The sequence below is a fragment of the Hyperoodon ampullatus genome (assembly GCF_949752795.1).
Source record: "Hyperoodon ampullatus genome assembly, chromosome: 1".
NCBI lineage: Eukaryota > Metazoa > Chordata > Mammalia > Artiodactyla > Ziphiidae > Hyperoodon > Hyperoodon ampullatus.
In genome coordinates this window covers 123,322,748-123,339,777 of record NC_136914.1, presented here as the reverse complement: position 1 = coordinate 123,339,777, position 17,030 = coordinate 123,322,748, and the positions used below count along the sequence as shown (strand labels likewise).

The window sequence follows — 17,030 nt, the reverse complement described above, 5'->3', positions numbered from 1 at the left end:
TGACCATAATACTTCAAAGACCCAGAGTAAAAATGTCAAGGAAATGCTCAAACTCACACCAAACACCAGATTTTCATTCACACATCTGCAGGTGCTAAGTTGGCAAAGTACTTCCTTCTCTCCTATGAGGAGTTTACCATTCATCCTGCAGATTCCTGTCTCTCCTGGATGGAAACCAGTGTTTCTCAAAAGCACTTTCTACCACAAAAGCAAATGTACCAGAGAGAAGGAGCACGTCATTTACATACACCTCTGCCCACGCACACACCAGCATCCTCTCGCATTAGGTTCTACACAAGGCCTACCGGTTAGCAACCTAAGAGGAATGTGTTTCAACCAAAAGTCTGAACAATGTACATCATCAAGGCTTTGTTACTGGTGAGTTCTATGGAGGAGAAAGTAGGGGTGGTCCACATCTCTAATGGGTATCTTAAAATCTGTCCCCATCCCCAATGAGCAGGACAATTAAATTCTAAATGTCGTTGCCAAACTATCAGAAAGGAGGCAAAAGTCCACAGTGAGTGTGTGTCAAAAGGCCAGACTGCAGCAAGTGAACGGTACCCCATTATGTGTTCTTAAAAAATCTCACAATAAAAAGTGACAGACAGTCTTTGACTCAAAAGAAACCAGTACTACTTCTAAACACACTGCACTGGCACTTTGTTTACTGGAATGCACCTGAACTATTAAACTATTAATAAGTGCCTAGATGACAATTTAAAGAGAAAAGATGACCCTCACCCAGCCCAGTAATTCTTAAATATCACAGTCCACGTGAAGTGGTGCTGAACTGAAATGCAAAAGAAAGTTAACTGTTAGGAGCTACCAAAGCTCTACTTTCACTATACATTGAATCAGTACTAGCGTCGAAACTCACTTTTAACTTGATATTCTTTCACAAAGAAATCTACACATAAGGAAAATGAGTCTTCTGCCGCAAGCTGGCGTGACCTTACCAGCTATGGAATCTCAGAAGTCGTTCAGAACAGGAGCAACACAGGCTCCACCTAAACTGAGGGAAGATACTGAAGTTAAGAATCTGTAAGCCATTTAAAGGCATTTGGTGTCAGTATCTGAAAAGATTAAGATGCTTTATAACAAAACCCTTATAAGAATATCAAAGATTTAGGGAATTCTCATAAATAACCAAATGTCTATGGCTTTCAGCTGTCACCCTACTGCTGAGGTAGGTGACCAGGATTCATCAAAAGAGACAATCTTTTGGAAATTCCCTAAGAAAAATCTTGCATAATCAGTTGGTTTCTTAAACCTGTGTCCAGTTTCTTTTGATGGTTTTTGTTTTGTTTTTTCCTTTCTTTCATTTACACTTTTTAAAAGAGGTTGTCTGAGCAACTGTCCCTCCCCTCAAGCTCTGGCAGAGTAGCATCTCATGTACTCCGTCATCCACGGGTTCTCCGACGAGGCAGGCTTGACCCGCCTGTTTTTGTCCACGTCGGCGGAGTGAGCCCGCTGCCTCTGAGCCGCCAGCCGCCTCTTCTCCACCTGCCTTCTGCTCTTGGCTCGCAACGCCGATTCATGAATCTAAGGGAGTCAGAATAAACGTACACTCACTCAGGTGGCTTTGGCGCTAATTTTCCAGAACATTTACAGTGAAGCTTCCCCCACGTCACCTGGAGCAGGGCAGAGGCAAGCCAGACTCACCATATTCAGGACTTCTGTGTATAAAAGCTTCTCCAGAAGAGCCACTGCCCTGGATTCTGTCTTACCCATCGTCAGCAATAAAGAAACTAGGCAACAGAACATGTCCACCGGACAAAATTTCAGATATAAATGGTAAGCAACTAATCTGCAGGTGCCTCGAGAAACTGGCTCTGGAATATTACTGGAACTCCTTAGCATTAAGCATGGATCAGTATTCCATTGAAGGAATTTAAATGTTTTACAGGGACTTCCCTGGTGGCACAGTGGTTAGGAATCCGCCTGCCAATGCAAGGGACACGGGTTCGAGCCCTGGTCCGGGAAGATCCCACATGTCGCGGAGCAACGAAGCCCATGAGCCACAACTACTGAGCCTGCACTCTAGAGCCCGCGAGCCACAACTACTGAGCCCATGCACCGCAACTACTGAAGCCCGCGTGCCTAGCGCCCGTGCTCCGCAACAAGAGAAGCCCCTGCAATGAGAAGCCCATGCACTGCAACAAAGAGTAGCCCCTGCTCGCCGCAACTGGAGAAAGCACGCACGCAGCAGCGAAGACCCAACACAGCCAAAAAATAAATTAAAAAATAAATACTTAAAAAATAAATAACATCTTACAGCAAAATACTAACAAATCTCAAAGGATTTTACCAGCTAAGACGTTTAATGAACCCTGTTCAACTTAATTCCACCGGGTTGCCAGAGGACAGCTCTGTTTTCTCAAATATCACTCTAAACAGCACCATCTGCTAGGGCTCAGAAGTCTGTTCGGTGAACACTGGATCCTGGTATTTAACCAGAATTCAAACAGCCTGAACTTTCTGCTTCTTTTCATTCCCTCTTTGCTTTGGGCTGGAGTGACAGTGTTAGTGCTAACACAGTCATTGCTTTGTGGCTCCACACGTGAGGCCCCCCTCGTCTGCCGTGTCCTCAGGCCTTCGCACAGGGACACTCCAGGGCTGAGTCTGAGGAGAACCAGGCCTCCGGGGGATGGATGAGCAGGGGAAACACAATCACTCTAATTTAATCCAAAGAGAAAACGAGAGTCTAGATAGATGTCGAGAATGCAGGAGATGTGATCTAACAGACAGACAGTAACAAAGGGGTCAAGGGGATGGATACCAGTTATCAAGGCTGATGGAGCAGGGGCCTCTCAGGAGGCCAGAGGCAAATCTAGACGGGCAGCTGCCAACCCTGCCCATGCCCCTCAGGTGCACCTCCTGGCCCCCCAAGAACTTGAGAACCCCGAGTCCTGGCACTTCTCCGCCTGGCTCGGTGTCGGTAAACCCTTCCAGGTACCAGCAAAACCCCCTGACCTCCAGGCAGCTAACATCCTGCATCCTGTTTGCAAATCAGATGCCCAGTTCTAGGCTTTCCTTGGGCCACCTAAGACGTACCATGTCCCAAAGCATCACAGTGACCACAGGGTATGACAGCCAATGACAAAGGCGAGGCCATCCCCCATCCTCCAGGGGGAAAGCAGAGAAGCCCGTTCACTGGCACCCACCTCATGCACTGGGGCAGAAGCACAGACGTTGTGAGTTTTTTGGCTTCCTGTATCCGTCTGTTTTTCTCCCCACCCATAAAGGGCAAATGGATGCTTATGTTCTTTTATTTTAGTTGATGACCTTTGAGGACTCTTGACCGCTCTCCTACTTCCTCTGGCAGGTAAGGCACTTGGTGGTGGTTGAGGTTCGGTACTGCTGGGTAATTTGTCAGGCTCTCTGGTCCTGATCTGTCGTTCAGGTTTTTCTTTTATGTCTTTCGCTGGCAGTGCTTTTTGAAAAAGGAGATAAAACAAGATGAATGCTTTAAATTCCGGTTTACATATAATTACATATGATTTAAATATTTGGGATGAAAAATTCATAATGCTTAATGAAGTAACTTTTTCACTTATAGCTCAATTCACAAGTTTCACTTAAAACATAAGGACAGAAACACATTAGTATAATAATTTTCAGTCTATCCCATTTTAACATCAACCATAAATACACCAAGATTGAACCAAGCCTATTCAAAAGTAACAACTATCACTCGCATTCTGAGATTAAGCATCTTAATTAAATACTAAAAGCTAGAAAGCAACTCAGCCTAATGGCTTTCCCCATGATAAGTCCAATCAGCTTATCGTCTTACTTCAGGGCCAGATCTGGGCCTGTGACAATCATTCAACAGCTGCAAAAGGTTAGTTTTCAAATTACTCAACTGGAGTTCCAGGACTGCATTTCTTTGTGATGCTCCATGATTATGGAAAACGCTCCTCTCAGCTCTCCTGTGCTCCTTGTAAGAGCTGGCCAGTGACCTTAGCTTCAAAAGCCCTCCATCACGATAGGGAGGGTTTCCATAGCTACTCACACACTCACACACACACACACACACAGCTGGGCACCCCCAGTGTGAGCAGCTGGGAAGGGGGCTCTTGTTCTTGACGTGAACCAGGGCCCCTGGTCTACACAGTCCTAAATCTCTCAGCGGGGCTGGGGAAACTCCAGTGGGGAATAGACCTCCTGCCTGAGGTGAACTCAGATACTAAGAACACAGTCCAAAACGTACCTATGTCCCTTAATTACCCTTCATGACTTTCCATTCATTATTTTTATAAGCACTTTATGATCTTGTAAAGGTTGTATTCTTTGTGTAAACCCCTAGTGAGCCTGTGTTTCATCTCAGACTAAACTTATGTCCAAATAAGAGCTCCTTGTGCATCCAGGCTCCACTTCACAGACCCCCTTGTTCACATATGTGGGAAATCCCTCGTTTCCGAGGCTCCAGAATTTGGCTGTAGGTGATGATTTTCCAGGTTGCTATTCCCAAACCCCATCACTTTTAGGACACGCTCGGGTCCCTCACCCCTTTAGTGGATCCTTCCCTGCCGACATCCATGTCCCCGCGGAAGTAGAGGCCCTCACACAAAATGCACACGTGTGAATCCTGACAGATCACCATCATTTCTGTCTTCAGCAATGACCCTGATCTACCAAATTGTTTCATTTATTACTAAGCATTTTAGGGAGCAGACAGCCTGCATCTGACCCTGGGGCTCAGTGCTTTGCACCCCCATGCGCCATATCCATAAACCCAGCTCTGTGCTATCTAGGGATGAGGTGAGATGCCAGCCTTCTGCTGTAGCATGAGAACCCAAATCCACCCATCACTCACACACTCCTCTGAGCGATGTGTCCACACCCTGTCCGCTTCTCTTCCCTGGATGTAGGAGAAGAGAAAAGAGCCCATCAGGACCAAGACAACAGAGAGTAGAAGGGGGACCGAGGCTGGTGTAGTCACAACACTGAGAGAGACGGGAACCACCTAAATCATCTTCATCGATTCATTTCCCTTCCTTCTCTTCCTCTAACCCACGTGGGGAGCCTGCCCAGAGAAGACAATAATGATTTGGTTCAAAGGACAAGGTAATGCCAGCCACGAAGAGGTTAGGAAAGTGAATTCCAGAAAGAGGGACTGGCTTGTTCAACGGCCAGGACAGAAGAAATAATATACGTGGTTCAAACTGAAAGGCACACAGAGATCCTAGGGATGAAGGCACGGGGCGGGGGTGGCAGGTAGCGGTGGGGAGAAAAGACTTTCTGTGCCAAGCTCAGAAGTTTTATTTTTTCCTGAAAATGAAGAAGAATCACTGAAGGGTTTTAGGCTGAAAAATGATGTGGTCCTATTTTCATTTCGGGAATGAGGTCTCTAGCAACGAACATGAAGGACGGGTTAGATCAGAGTGGTGGGGACAGAAAGGACAGCTAGGAAAAAATAGCAGAGTCCGGGGAGGGGAGGGTAACCTACAGTGACGGCAGGGGAGGAGCGGTGAGAAAGACCGGAATAGCGTCCACCACACCTGGCCGGTGCTCAGACTCACCCAGGCACCTGTGAACTGCACACTGATCAGACCACAGCGCGGAGAGCCCAGCAGCAGAGGGCGAGATGGACAGGGGAGCGGGCGACGGACACCGCGAGGATGCTGGCAGGTGAAGAGGAGTCTGCGTCCTCAGGGGCTGGGAGTGGCTAGTCACGCTGTCCTCCAGCAGAAGGCTGCCAAAGGATGGGGAAAGGGTGCTTGACGCCTCCGGTGTGAGATGCCCCTGGAGCCACCAAGAAGGCAGCAGCTGGACACTTAATCCGGGGCCGAGAAGAGAATGTGGAATCGGAGGGGGTCCTGAGCAGGTGGGTGGGGGCCGAGGCTCAGACGGAGAGCAGGTCCCCCAGCGGGGACGCGGAGTAGGCGGTGGGAGTGAGGGAAAAGGGGGCGGAGGGCGGCCCCGGGGCTGAGCTGGCAGACGGAGCAGCCAGGGAGCCAGGGAGAGAACAGCCAGCAAAGTCAAAAAGCTTCCAGGAGAGAAGCCGGAGAAGGACTCCCAGAAAAGGAGAGAGCAGTGAACAGGGCCAGACACTACAGAGAGGGCGGGAGGATGCAGAAGAAAAGAGACAGGGCATTCTAGGGGCAGGGGCTTAGGATGCACCAGCTACTGCATAAAAAATGAAGAGCTGCCAGGGTGTACTGAACGGCACAGGGAATACAGCCGACACTTTGTAACAATTATAGATGGAGCATAACCTTTAAAATTGTGAATCACTATGTTGTACACCTGAAACTTATATAATATTGTGAATCAACTATACCTCAACAACAAAAAAATAGGATGGTAACTTTTATGTTACGTGTGTTTTACCACAATTAAACATAAAGTATTCAGTTTTTTGTTTTTTTTTTTAAAGAAAGACTCAGCACTGGGCAGCCAGGCTGTCTCACGGGGGATGTAGGGGAGCATGAGGGGGGGGAAGCAGGTCACAGCAGGCTGCGGAGTGAAGAGTGGGGAGACCCCAATGCAGGTAATGCACCAACTCTCCTCACCACGGAGCACTAAAAGGGCTGACACTAAAAACAGCAGGGTCCACAAGCACCCAACACAAGAAACTAAAATCCTCTCCAGAGAGCCTAGGCCTCAGATTATTCCTACAGATAATCTTCCAGACACAACGATGAGTGTCCTGGGACGATGACCAGGCACACAAGAGACAAGACAGTAAGGAAGGCCCAGCAGCAGCGAGAGACTTGGGATAATGGGATGATCACTGACCATAAAACAACCGTGTTCACTCTCTGTACTTAAAGAAAAAACAAGCTCAAAAATATCTGCAGCGGGAGACAGAAGATGGGAAACACAGAAGAGACAGAACATATAACTATAAAATTAATTATTTATAAAACTCTTGAAATAGTGCCTGGTACAAGGTAAGTGTATACACGTATATGTTTCAAAATCCTATTCAAAGTTTTAAATAAAGACATTTCCAGACAGACAAAACAGTGTCACCACCAGTTACTGTGAAAAATTCTAATACCCGCTTTCACAGTAACTGAAAAATAAGCTCAGTCTTGATTTAGGACTATGCTATGCAATACAAAAGCCATTAACCACATGTGGCTATTAAATATGTTTAAATTAATTAAAATTAAGTAAAAATAAATATTCAGCTCCTCAGTTACACCAATCAAAGTTCAGGTGCTCAATTCCCACATATGGCTCATGGCTGCCACGCTGGATGGTGCAGACAGAGAACCTGCCCCTCATCACAGAAAGTCTGATTGAACAGATTGATTTTTTAAACTATTTGAACAACAGAATTAACACATTTGACCCAATGGGTATATACAGAACACTGCACCCAACAACTGCAGAATATACAATTTTGTCAAGCACATATGGAACATTTACAGAAATCTACTTATCCAAGCAAGGTCATAAAGCAAATCTTAATACATTTACAAAATTGAAATCATATAGAATGTATTCTCTGACTATCATGTAATTAAGCTAGATACAACAACAAAAATAAATTACTTTTTAAAATCTCGTTTTGAAATTTAAAAACTTTAATTGAAGTATAGTTGATTTACAATATTGTGTTAGTTTCAGGTGTACAGCAAAGTAATTCAGATATATATATATACACACACACACACACACACACACACACATACACACAGATATTTTTTTCCAGATTGTATTCCATTACAGGTTACTAAAAGGTATTGAATATAGTTCCCTGTGCTATACAGGAAATCCTTGTCACTTATCTGTTTTATATATAGTAGTTTGTATCTGTTAACCCCATGCTCCTAATTTATCCCTCCCCCTAAAAACATTTCTAAATAATGCATGGGTCAAAAACAAATCATACAATTGCACAAAAATGTGAATGTACTCAATGCCACTAAGCTATACACTTAAAAATGGTTAAAACGGTAATCTGTGTTGTTAATCCTGTTCCTATTAGAAATGTTTCTACAGTTTCCTCATTAAGCATGATGCAGCTAAAGCAGTAATCAGAATGCAATGTATAGCCTTAAATCAATATATCAAAAAAAAAGGGCAGGGGAAAAAAATCAATGATAAGCATCCATCTTAAAATGTTATAAAAATAAGCATTAGGGGCTTCCCTGGTTGGCACAGTGGTTAAGAATCTGCCTGCCAATGCAGGGCACATGGGTTTGAGTCCTGGTCTGGGAAGATCCCACATGCTGTGGAGCAACTAAGCCCGTGCGCCACAACTACTGAGCCTGCGCTCTAGAGCCCATGAGCCACAACTGCTGAGCCCGTCTGCCACAACAACTGAAGCCCATGCACCTAGAGCCCGTGCCCCACCACAAGAGAAGCCACCACAATGAAAAGCCCTCACACCACAGCGAAGAGTAGCCCCCGCTCGCCACAACTAGAGAAAGCCCGCGTACAGCAACAAAGATCCAATGCAGTCAAAACAAATAAATTAAAAAATAAAAAACTTTAAAAAAAGTAAGCATTAAAAAATTACGAGTAAGGAAAAAAAGATCATGAATTATAAACATATAATAAAGAAAACCGACACAGCCAAGGGTTACTTTGGGAAAAAAATTAACAGAATTCACAAACCTCTAAGACTAATAAATAAAGTGAAAAATAAAAATAAGTAAAAATAGAGCAAATGGGGTCAGCAGGCTAAATGTGCACTGGCGACACATGCATATAGTCCCTTCCTCCCAAAACCCCACTAAAGTGAAGGAAAAAAGGTATCAACCCACAGGACAAAGAGCAAGGAGGCGATGACATCAGACAAATTTTGGAAGATGGAAAGTGACAAAGAGATAGAAGCGACTCACAGGAAGGAGCAGGATGCTGCTGACTCCCTGCAGAAGGAGGGCCCAGGACACAGCGGAGCCCCACAGGAACTGGCACTGAGGCACCAGACTCCCCAGAAGGCTAGTGCGGCAGACTGCCTTCCCAAAGGTCCGGCATCGATCAGTGCCCCAGGTGTTCCTCTGACAGTGTAATATGAATGTGCCTCTGCTGAGAACCAGGGTCCATGCTGCTTCCCCTTGAACCTGGGCCGACTTCTGTGAGCAAAGAATGGGGTGAAAGAGGTGCCACATGGCTCCTGGCAATAAGTCGTCAAGGACAATACAGCAGGTGCCCAGCTCTCTCTCTCAGGAACGCTCGCCCTTGGAGGCCAGCCTGCATGTGACGAGGAGGGCCAGGCACCTGAAGATGTCACCTGCAAGTGTCCTAGCAGATGGCCGCAGTCCCACGCAGCAGAGACAAAGCACGTCCTGTGCCTGGGGCCAAATTCCAACGCACAGAAACCATGAGCAATAATAAAGTAAGAATTGGAGTCTGAAGCACTAGTTTCCAGGGTAATTCTGTTGTGCAGCAATGCATACTTCTTCAACAGTCCTTCCTCTGCTCCTCAGGCCAGGCGACCGCCCTGCCCCCACCCCAGAATGCAGGTGCCTTACGGCCTGGAGAGGGAGGACTAGAGGGCACCAGGCACAGCAGAAGTAAGGGGACACCTTCCTGAGAACAGGATGACGTGGTAAAGAACCGGATCCCTCCTCCGTTCCCCCAACTCTGCTGCCGGGATGCTGAGAGCCAGGCTTGTGCCCTCCCAGGTAGGAGGATGGAGGACACTGTCTGAGAAGCTGACACTAGAGAAATGGGCAGGTACTGACATTGGCATCCCCCAGAGAAACAGCGGGGTCCTCCTGCAATTACAGTCACAAGCTCCCCCAGGAACACAGCTCCCGAAAAGCCCTTCAAGCCTCACTCTTAAATATGGGCAGACAGGCTAAGAGCAAGCATTCAAGTACATCCTTTAATAAGAAAGAGACCAAAATATAGAGAAAAAGACTAGGCTGGGAATATAAGAGAGCACTCAAAGGATATTTATGGCTTTGGGGCGGGGGAGGGGGTAGTTAAAAGAAATCCAGAGAGAATAGGATGCTATTTAAAAAAAAAATTTTAAAGAACACTTGGGACAAAAAAGTAATCTCTTTGAAATTAAAAACTAGAATTAACATTTCTATAAGAAATTTAGAAGATAAAATTAAAGAGTTCTCCTGGAAAATAGAACCAAAAATTCCAATATCAAAAAATTGTTAAATAAAAATGTTAGCGGTTTGATCCAGGAAGTACACCATCCAACTAAAAATAATTATAGAAAGAAAAAATGAATAGAGTGGAGGAAATTATTTTAAACAGTACTAGAAAACATCACGGAATGGAAAGAAATGTTTCCAGATTAAAAAGGCCCACCAAGTTGTCAGCCCAATGAATGAAAAATGACATACACATAGAATTTTAGAGCACCTAGGATGAAGCGAATGTCCCAAAACGTCCCCCCCTCCGCAAAAAAAAGAAAGAAAGAAAAGAGGTCACGTACCCAAAATAAGCATCAGAATAGCATGGTGCTTCTCAACAGTAAGACCTAAACCTAGGATTCAACATAATAATGCCTTCAAATACTGAAATTTCTAATCTAGGAAGTCTCTATCTTGCCAAAATGGCAGTCCAGCCCTTGGATAAAGGCATTTTCAGACTGCAAGGTGACAAAATGCTTACTCCCCTTCAACATTTCCCCACCAAAAGGAAGGGAGACTTGAGACTTGTGAGATGGGGCTGCATAAAGGAGTTTAGCAAAAGGAATACTCAGGCAATCAGTGAAGAGAAGCCTCAGTTTGACAGCTATGTCAGGTCTGGACAGCATAAAGTCTAAATTAAAACAGGAGAACCAAGGGTTCCACAAAAATGTCTCCAAGGAAAATAATGAAACGAACAGAACACCTAATGTGCCTGGCATATGAAAAGTTTTACAGTACTACCAGACTCTTTCAGGCTGAATGAGTGATGGGAGTACCAAAAACAAACAAACAAACATAAAAGTAAAGCAATGATTAACTCCAGGAAAAACATAAATAATAACCAAGAAAATGTAATCAGCATGTACTACGTGGATTACCTGCAAGTAACATTTACATAGTCATGATCATCCAAACACAGAATAGTGCTTTAATGAAACAGTCACATAGTTAATACTGTGGCACAAAGTAGGTGCTGGTATGTGTCTAGGGGTGGGGATGGCCAAGCTAAGATCTCGAGCTAAATCATCATAAATATACTGACGGGAAGTCAATATATAATGTTTAAACTAAAAAAGCCAACATTAGTCTGAATGAAAAGAGTGTTGCCCACAATGCTGAAACGAAAGGTAGAGAGTTGGAAGGAGGCCCCTAGGGAGCGAGGGGCATGGGTGGTAGATGGGTCAGGATTATTTTTTCATTTTAAGCCTATTTTTAAAAAATTATACATATGTATAACTGGTTAAAAAATAAAATTTAATTTAAAAAGAAATGTGAATATGAAGAAAGGAATTGGAGACATTCTAGACCCTCTTTGAAGCATGCTGCTACGGAGAGAAGGGACTTCGCAGTGAACAAGCACCTCCACCCACACCCCCTACACACAGGGAACTTTCCGACAGCTTCTTATACCCATTTCTTAAATAAGAATGAGAAACCAAGGATCATTAGACGTTTGAGAATAGCTTCTAACAGGAAATGCAGGATTACAAGCAAAAGAAACAAATGCAGGGAGACGGAGGGGAAACAGACTGTGCTGAAGAAACACTGCAAGAAGAAAATGGACAAAAAACTCCTAGTGATATTCTCAGCAAGATAAGAGAGGATACTATGTGCACGAATCAAGAACAAAATACTATTTTTTTTAAAGAAGAATAAAGAGAGGGAGGGAGGGAAGGGAGGGAGGAAAACCTAGAAAACAATTCAACAGCTCTTATATTAAAAAATAAATAGGACCCCAAAAATGAAAAATGTAATCGAAGAGTTGGAAGATGAGGTTGCGAACATTGTCCAGAAAAATAGAAGAAAAAGACAGATGGAATGGGGGCCGGGGTAGAAAATTATAGGATACATTTGTGAAGTCTGACATCCAACTAAGGAGTTCAAAAAGAAAGGAATAGAAAAAAAAAAATAGAAATGAGAAAACAATTCAAGAAAACTTCCCAGAATTACAAAACATGAGTTTGACTGCAAGGACCCATGAAAGCACATTGGAGGAAAAGAGGCCTGGATTGGGGAAACTTTTCAGACCACAGAGGACAAAGAGAAGACCTGAAAAGCTTCCCGAGGCGGGGAACGTGTTATCAACAAAGAATGACACAGGAGTGTAACGGCAACATCAGAAGTTCCAACACTGGACAGCAACGCCTTCAGATTTTTTAGAGACAATTACTTCTAACCTAGAATTTCATGCCCAGCCACAAACTACGGAATAGTGAGGATAGAATCTTTTGACATGCGAGGTCTCAGAAAGTTAAACCTCTCACACACCCTTTCTCAGGAAGGTACTAGAAGATAATCTTTGTCAGGAGAGGGTAAACCAAGAAAGAAGACGATGTGAGAGCCACACAACAGAGGGTCCTACCCAAGAGAGAAGCCAGGGAGTCCCTGCGGCGGTGGCCAAGGGCCTTCCCAAGATGCAACCAGGCCAGATGAAAGTAGGTCAGAGGCCCCGGGAGGGACGTCATAAGATGGGGAAGGTGACAGTGAACCTGATGTGTCCGTGGTGTTGCGAAAGAAAGAAAAGGGAATCACGGCAAAAACAATATAGGGCAGCTGTGAGCCACCTTTCCACAGGCACTAACTGTGAATCTAACAAACTCTATGATGACGGTACTGAGAGGGTGGGGATAGGCCATGTGTATGGGTTAGGAGATCACTAAAAAGAATTAAAGCCAATAGATGGTGCTAAAAACTGAAAAAGATCAAGAAGTATCAATAAAAGCCATGTTACCTGGAGAAAGAGAAATACGCATTAAGGAAAACCAGAGGAGTGAGAAGTGCCCGCCTAGGGAATGCGCTGTTGGTGGTGAGGGGAGCTGCTGTAGCGGCACTCAGCCATATAGAGCTACACGATTCTGTGCGTACACATGGCTTCAGTAAAGACAAGGGCTAAGCGCTTACGTTTTATAGAAACTCAAAAGCGTGCTCATCATTCCAGAAAGACTGTCCACTTAAAAACAAGGACTTTCGGGCTTCCCTGGTGGCGCAGTGGTGGAGAGTCCGCCTGCCGATGCAGGCGACACGGGTTCGTGCCCCGGTCCGGGAAGATCCCACATGCCGCGGAGCGGCTGGGCCCCTGAGCCACGGCCGCTGAGCCTGCGCGTCCAGAGCCTGTGCTCCGCAACGAGAGAGGCCACAACAGTGAGAGGCCCGCGTACCGCAAAAAAATAATAATAATAAAAATAAATAAAAATAAATAAAAACAAGGACTTTCAATCCTGCCATTCACAGGGATAGACAGGGGCTGTGACAGGCATGAGCAAACCAAAAGATCCTGGGATTGGGAGTCCTGAAAGCAGAAACATCCTTTCTTCTCCTGGATGCCTAAACCAGAAATATTAGCAGAGAAAAAGTAACTACTTTAGCCACTGGGAAGATTTAGTGTCTCTAAGGAAATCAAAATAATCACGAACTCTTGCAAACACAGACCCCATCCATACTACACTGCTGTCTAAAAACTGCATTTATATACGTATGGAAATAACTGACAGCTCTTTTGCAAACAATGAAGGGGAAGAGGCGGGGAGAGAAAAGCCCATTCAGCCTGATAAAGTACATCTCATAACTGAGCTGGTAGATCAGTGCCCCCTTACCCTCTCCACCTTCTGTATGCGAACTTCTAGCAAAGGTTAGGAATGGGTAGGAATTCACAAGTAACCTGAGGATGGAGGGGCAGCTCTGCCACCGATAATGAACCGAGAGTAGCTGAAAACAGTATAACAAGACTCAATTTCCTCTCCTGCTCAGCGTCTCACAGAGAAGCTAGGATGAGAGTCTGACTACCACTTGCAATTTGGCAAACAAAAATAAAATCACTAATGATTTATCCTGAGTTTCATCTATAAAACTGAGATAAATGCTATGGCCCCATCTCTTAGAATTGTTTTGAACGTTGAATGAGAAAATACATATTCTAAGATCAGTGACTGGATGCATGACAAGCTCTCAGTACCTTTTAGTTATTTTGCTCACCAGAGCCTCTTTAAAACTGAGCGACGCCGGGTGGTGCCTGGCCCACGTTAGAGTGTCAGGAAGAAACCAGGGGTTCCTCCAGGCGGTATCTGGGGCATCCATTCAACCTGGCCCTTAGCACCAGTGACCAGCCAGCCCGCCTCACACGCCGAGAGTCACCCCAGCTCTGAGCTCCTCCGGGCAGGAGAGAAGGCGCGGGGCCCCGGCAGCAACTGCAGATGCACCGCCCCCAAGAGCCATTTTCCAGCTGCCTCTCCTCCCGCTCACAGCAGCAGCCGGAGGAGGGGTGGCGAGAAGCGGAGGGAACCAGGCACTTACAAGGATTATCTCCCACCAGCCGGGAGTTACGCAACAGTCTGCGTAAACAATGCAAAATATTCCTTAGGGACAGCGCGGCGAGGTCAGGGAGTTAACACAGAAAACAACGGCCCCATTCACAAGACAGAGCGCTTAGCTCAGTGGTTCCTAACCTCTGGCGGTCACCTTCGAGAATCTGATGAAAGCTGGGCGCCTCTCATAAACAAACGGGCGCTCAGAAATAAACAGATGGGAGTTCAGTGGTCCAGAGGCCACCAAGGCCAGCGGATGAAGACCAGGGGACTTCGCCAGGGACACGTCAAAGGCGTTCACATTGGGCTCAACCCAGAGCCACCTCATTACGGAATAAAGGGTGGGAGGGCGGAGGCGGGGCAGCCACCTTCCTTATTTTGTCAAGGGAGGCGCATTCTCCGCCTACCCAAAATAGATTAAATAAAATCAAGGAAGCGCCTTCTCTGAGCGCTGCGACAAACAGCTGGGCGGTTCAGAGGAGACCCAAGAGCAAATCCAGTCCCGCGAGCGGGGCCCTCCCCGGCCAGGTACCTGGCAGCGCCGAGTCCTCCGCGTCCTCCGCGTCCCTGGCCTCCGCGTCCCCCGCGGCCTCCGCGCCCCGCTCCTCCTCCGGGGCCGCGCGCGCCCGCTGCTCCGGCTCCTCGCGCGCCGCTGGCTCCACCGGCGGCGGCGGCGAGGCCGGGGCGCACTGGGGCGCGGGGGCCCCGGCGCCCGAGGATGCCGACGACGCCGAGTCGTCCGAGGCGCAGGCCGGGCTCCAGTCGTCCCAGAGCCAGGGCGCGTGCGCCTGCTCCAGCAGCCGGCGGCCCAGGCGGTAGTGGAGCAGCGCGCGGTAGCACGGCCCGTACTCGTCCCAGCGCGGCTCCTGGTAGCGCTTCATGTACTCGCTCTTCACGCCGCTTCCCGGGGACATGGTGCCGCCCGCCGGCCCCGAGTGCCCGCCGTTCCGCGCCGCGCTGTCGCCTACGGAACCCGCGGCACAACACAGAGGCCCGCCCCGCCCCTCCACTCGCCCGGCCCGCCGCGACGTTTAAACCCGGAGCCCCGCCCGCACGGGGCGGGACGTGGGGCCGGGAGCGCGGGCGTGGGCAGGGCGTGGGGGCGGGCACGGCGTGGGCGGGCCGGGGCGGTGGGAGGGGCAAGGGGCGGAGGGAGCGCGCGGCCTGCCCGGGGAGGGGGAGGGGGAGGGGAGGGGGGGAGGGGAGGCGGAGGGGACCCGGGTGAGAGGCCCCGGCGGGGGTGGGGGCAGAGTGGCAGTGGCAGCGGCTGCGGGGCGTGTGGAGGGGGGTCAGCCGGGAGGGCGGCCCCGGAGCTCGGAAGGCAGAAGCCGCGGGAGCCCGCGGATGGGCGGTGGAGGAGGGAGACGAAGGAGGCGTGGGCGCGGGGAGCGGGACGGCCTCGCGGTCCCAGGAGAGCCCTCCGAGCGCGGCGTGCGGGCGGGAGAGTCGGACCCGCTTACCTCCTCCGTGCGCCCCCGGCCCCGCGGCGCCGGCCGGTCGGCGCAGCAGCCCGGAGCCGCCCGCTCTCCCCGCGCTTTCCTGCCGAGCAAGATGTCGCTGCCGGCGCGGCGGCCCGCGCTCCTGCAGCAGCCGGGAGGGCAAGGCGCCGCCTCAGTCCCGGGAGCAGATGCCTCCCGCGCGCGCTCCCGAGCCCCGGGCCCCAGGCCCCGGCCCCCGCCCCGCTCGGTGTGGGCGGCGGCTTCGGCGCTGCGCGCGGGGACGCGGGCGACTCGGCTGGCCCGGGCCCCCGCCGCCGCAGGACGCATCCGGGAACGAGGCCGCCCCCCTAGCCCGCGACGTTCTGTGTTCTCCTCCCGACACCTGCGCCGGCCGCGCTCCCCAGAAACAACCCCAAGTCCGCACGTTGGCTCTTGCTTCCTCCTCTGTTCACAACACCTGTTACTCTGGCTTTAACCCATTTTCAACGCTTTGGTACAACTCCTTTCTCGTCTACACCCCGAACGTTTTTGAAGCTATTGATTCAAACTGCCAAGCCACCCTCTCAGAGACTCGTTTGCACAGAAAACGTTGGCGGACTCAGTTGCGTTGTGCTAAGTACACAACGTTGCTCTGGTTGTTACAGTTTCCAACGTGGCCCCACGCACATTCTTCCCCTTTATTAAAAGGAGCCTGGATACATTAGTAACAAAAAAGATCTGAGAGAAAAGAAGTTCGGGGAAATCAAAACATTAGCAATTGAAAAAAAGGCCCGGGGCCGTGATGAGTTACACGGTTCCGGCTACCATCCTGGATTTCCACCGACTCAGGGCTGTTTTCCCTTCTGTCTCCTGTCTCTGCATCCTGCCCCGCCCCCATCATAGCCAAAAGATCCAGAGGTAGACGCGCGGCCCAAGCCTACTCTGAGAACTTGAAGTTAGTTGTCCAGAAGTCATTAACATTAATTGTTAATGGCAGTTTTCTGGAGAGATAATTGTGACCTCCTACTGTTGACACCCCCATGGTGGCCCTGACTTCTCCCCTCCCCAACTTTACCTTCTGTAGCTTGAAATACCCCCAAGAACCTTCTAATGTATCCCCCTTTTATTTAAACTGGTTTCCCATGGTTACAAACAAAAGAACCTTAATATTGATATTAATAACGTGGGGGAAATGACGATGTGCAGTTACACGAAAAATTCTGAACACAATCTGTTTCAGTTAGCTTTGGTTG

The 17,030-nt window shown here is 48.2% G+C and overlaps 1 protein-coding gene across 3 annotated transcripts; it reads right to left on the bottom strand.

Annotated features, from left to right (window-relative positions):
• Window positions 1–1,253: 1,253 nt before the first annotated feature.
• On the bottom strand, window positions 1,254–15,278 carry CCSAP (centriole, cilia and spindle associated protein). Of its 3 annotated transcripts, none has more exons than XM_079708166.1 (3): window positions 14,892–15,278; window positions 3,165–3,433; window positions 1,254–1,542 (listed from the first exon to the last, which is right to left on the bottom strand). In XM_079708166.1, exons 1-3 carry the CDS (start codon window positions 15,271–15,273, stop codon window positions 1,366–1,368), a joined length of 828 nt encoding a protein of 275 aa, XP_079564292.1. In that variant the 5' UTR covers window positions 15,274–15,278; the 3' UTR covers window positions 1,254–1,365. The 3 variants fall into 3 exon arrangements, with proteins under 3 accessions (XP_079564292.1, XP_079564293.1, XP_079564291.1); XM_079708167.1 differs by having other exon boundaries at window positions 3,165–3,424; XM_079708165.1 differs by lacking the exon at window positions 1,254–1,542 and adding an exon at window positions 2,353–2,675.
• Between the last annotated feature and the right edge of the window lie 1,752 nt (window positions 15,279–17,030).

Coding starts and splice junctions, on each gene's coding strand:
- CCSAP (XM_079708165.1), bottom strand. CDS start 15,273: ATGTCCCCGGGAAGCGGCGTGAAGAGCGAGTACATGAAGCGCTACCAG. Junction 3,434..14,891: donor GGAGGACTCGGCGCTGCCAG/GTACCTGGCCGG, acceptor TTTTTCAAAAAG/CACTGCCAGCGAAAGACATA. Junction 2,676..3,164: donor CTTCTGCCCCAGTGCATGAG/GTGGGTGCCAGT, acceptor GGATTAAATTAG/AGTGATTGTGTTTCCCCTGC.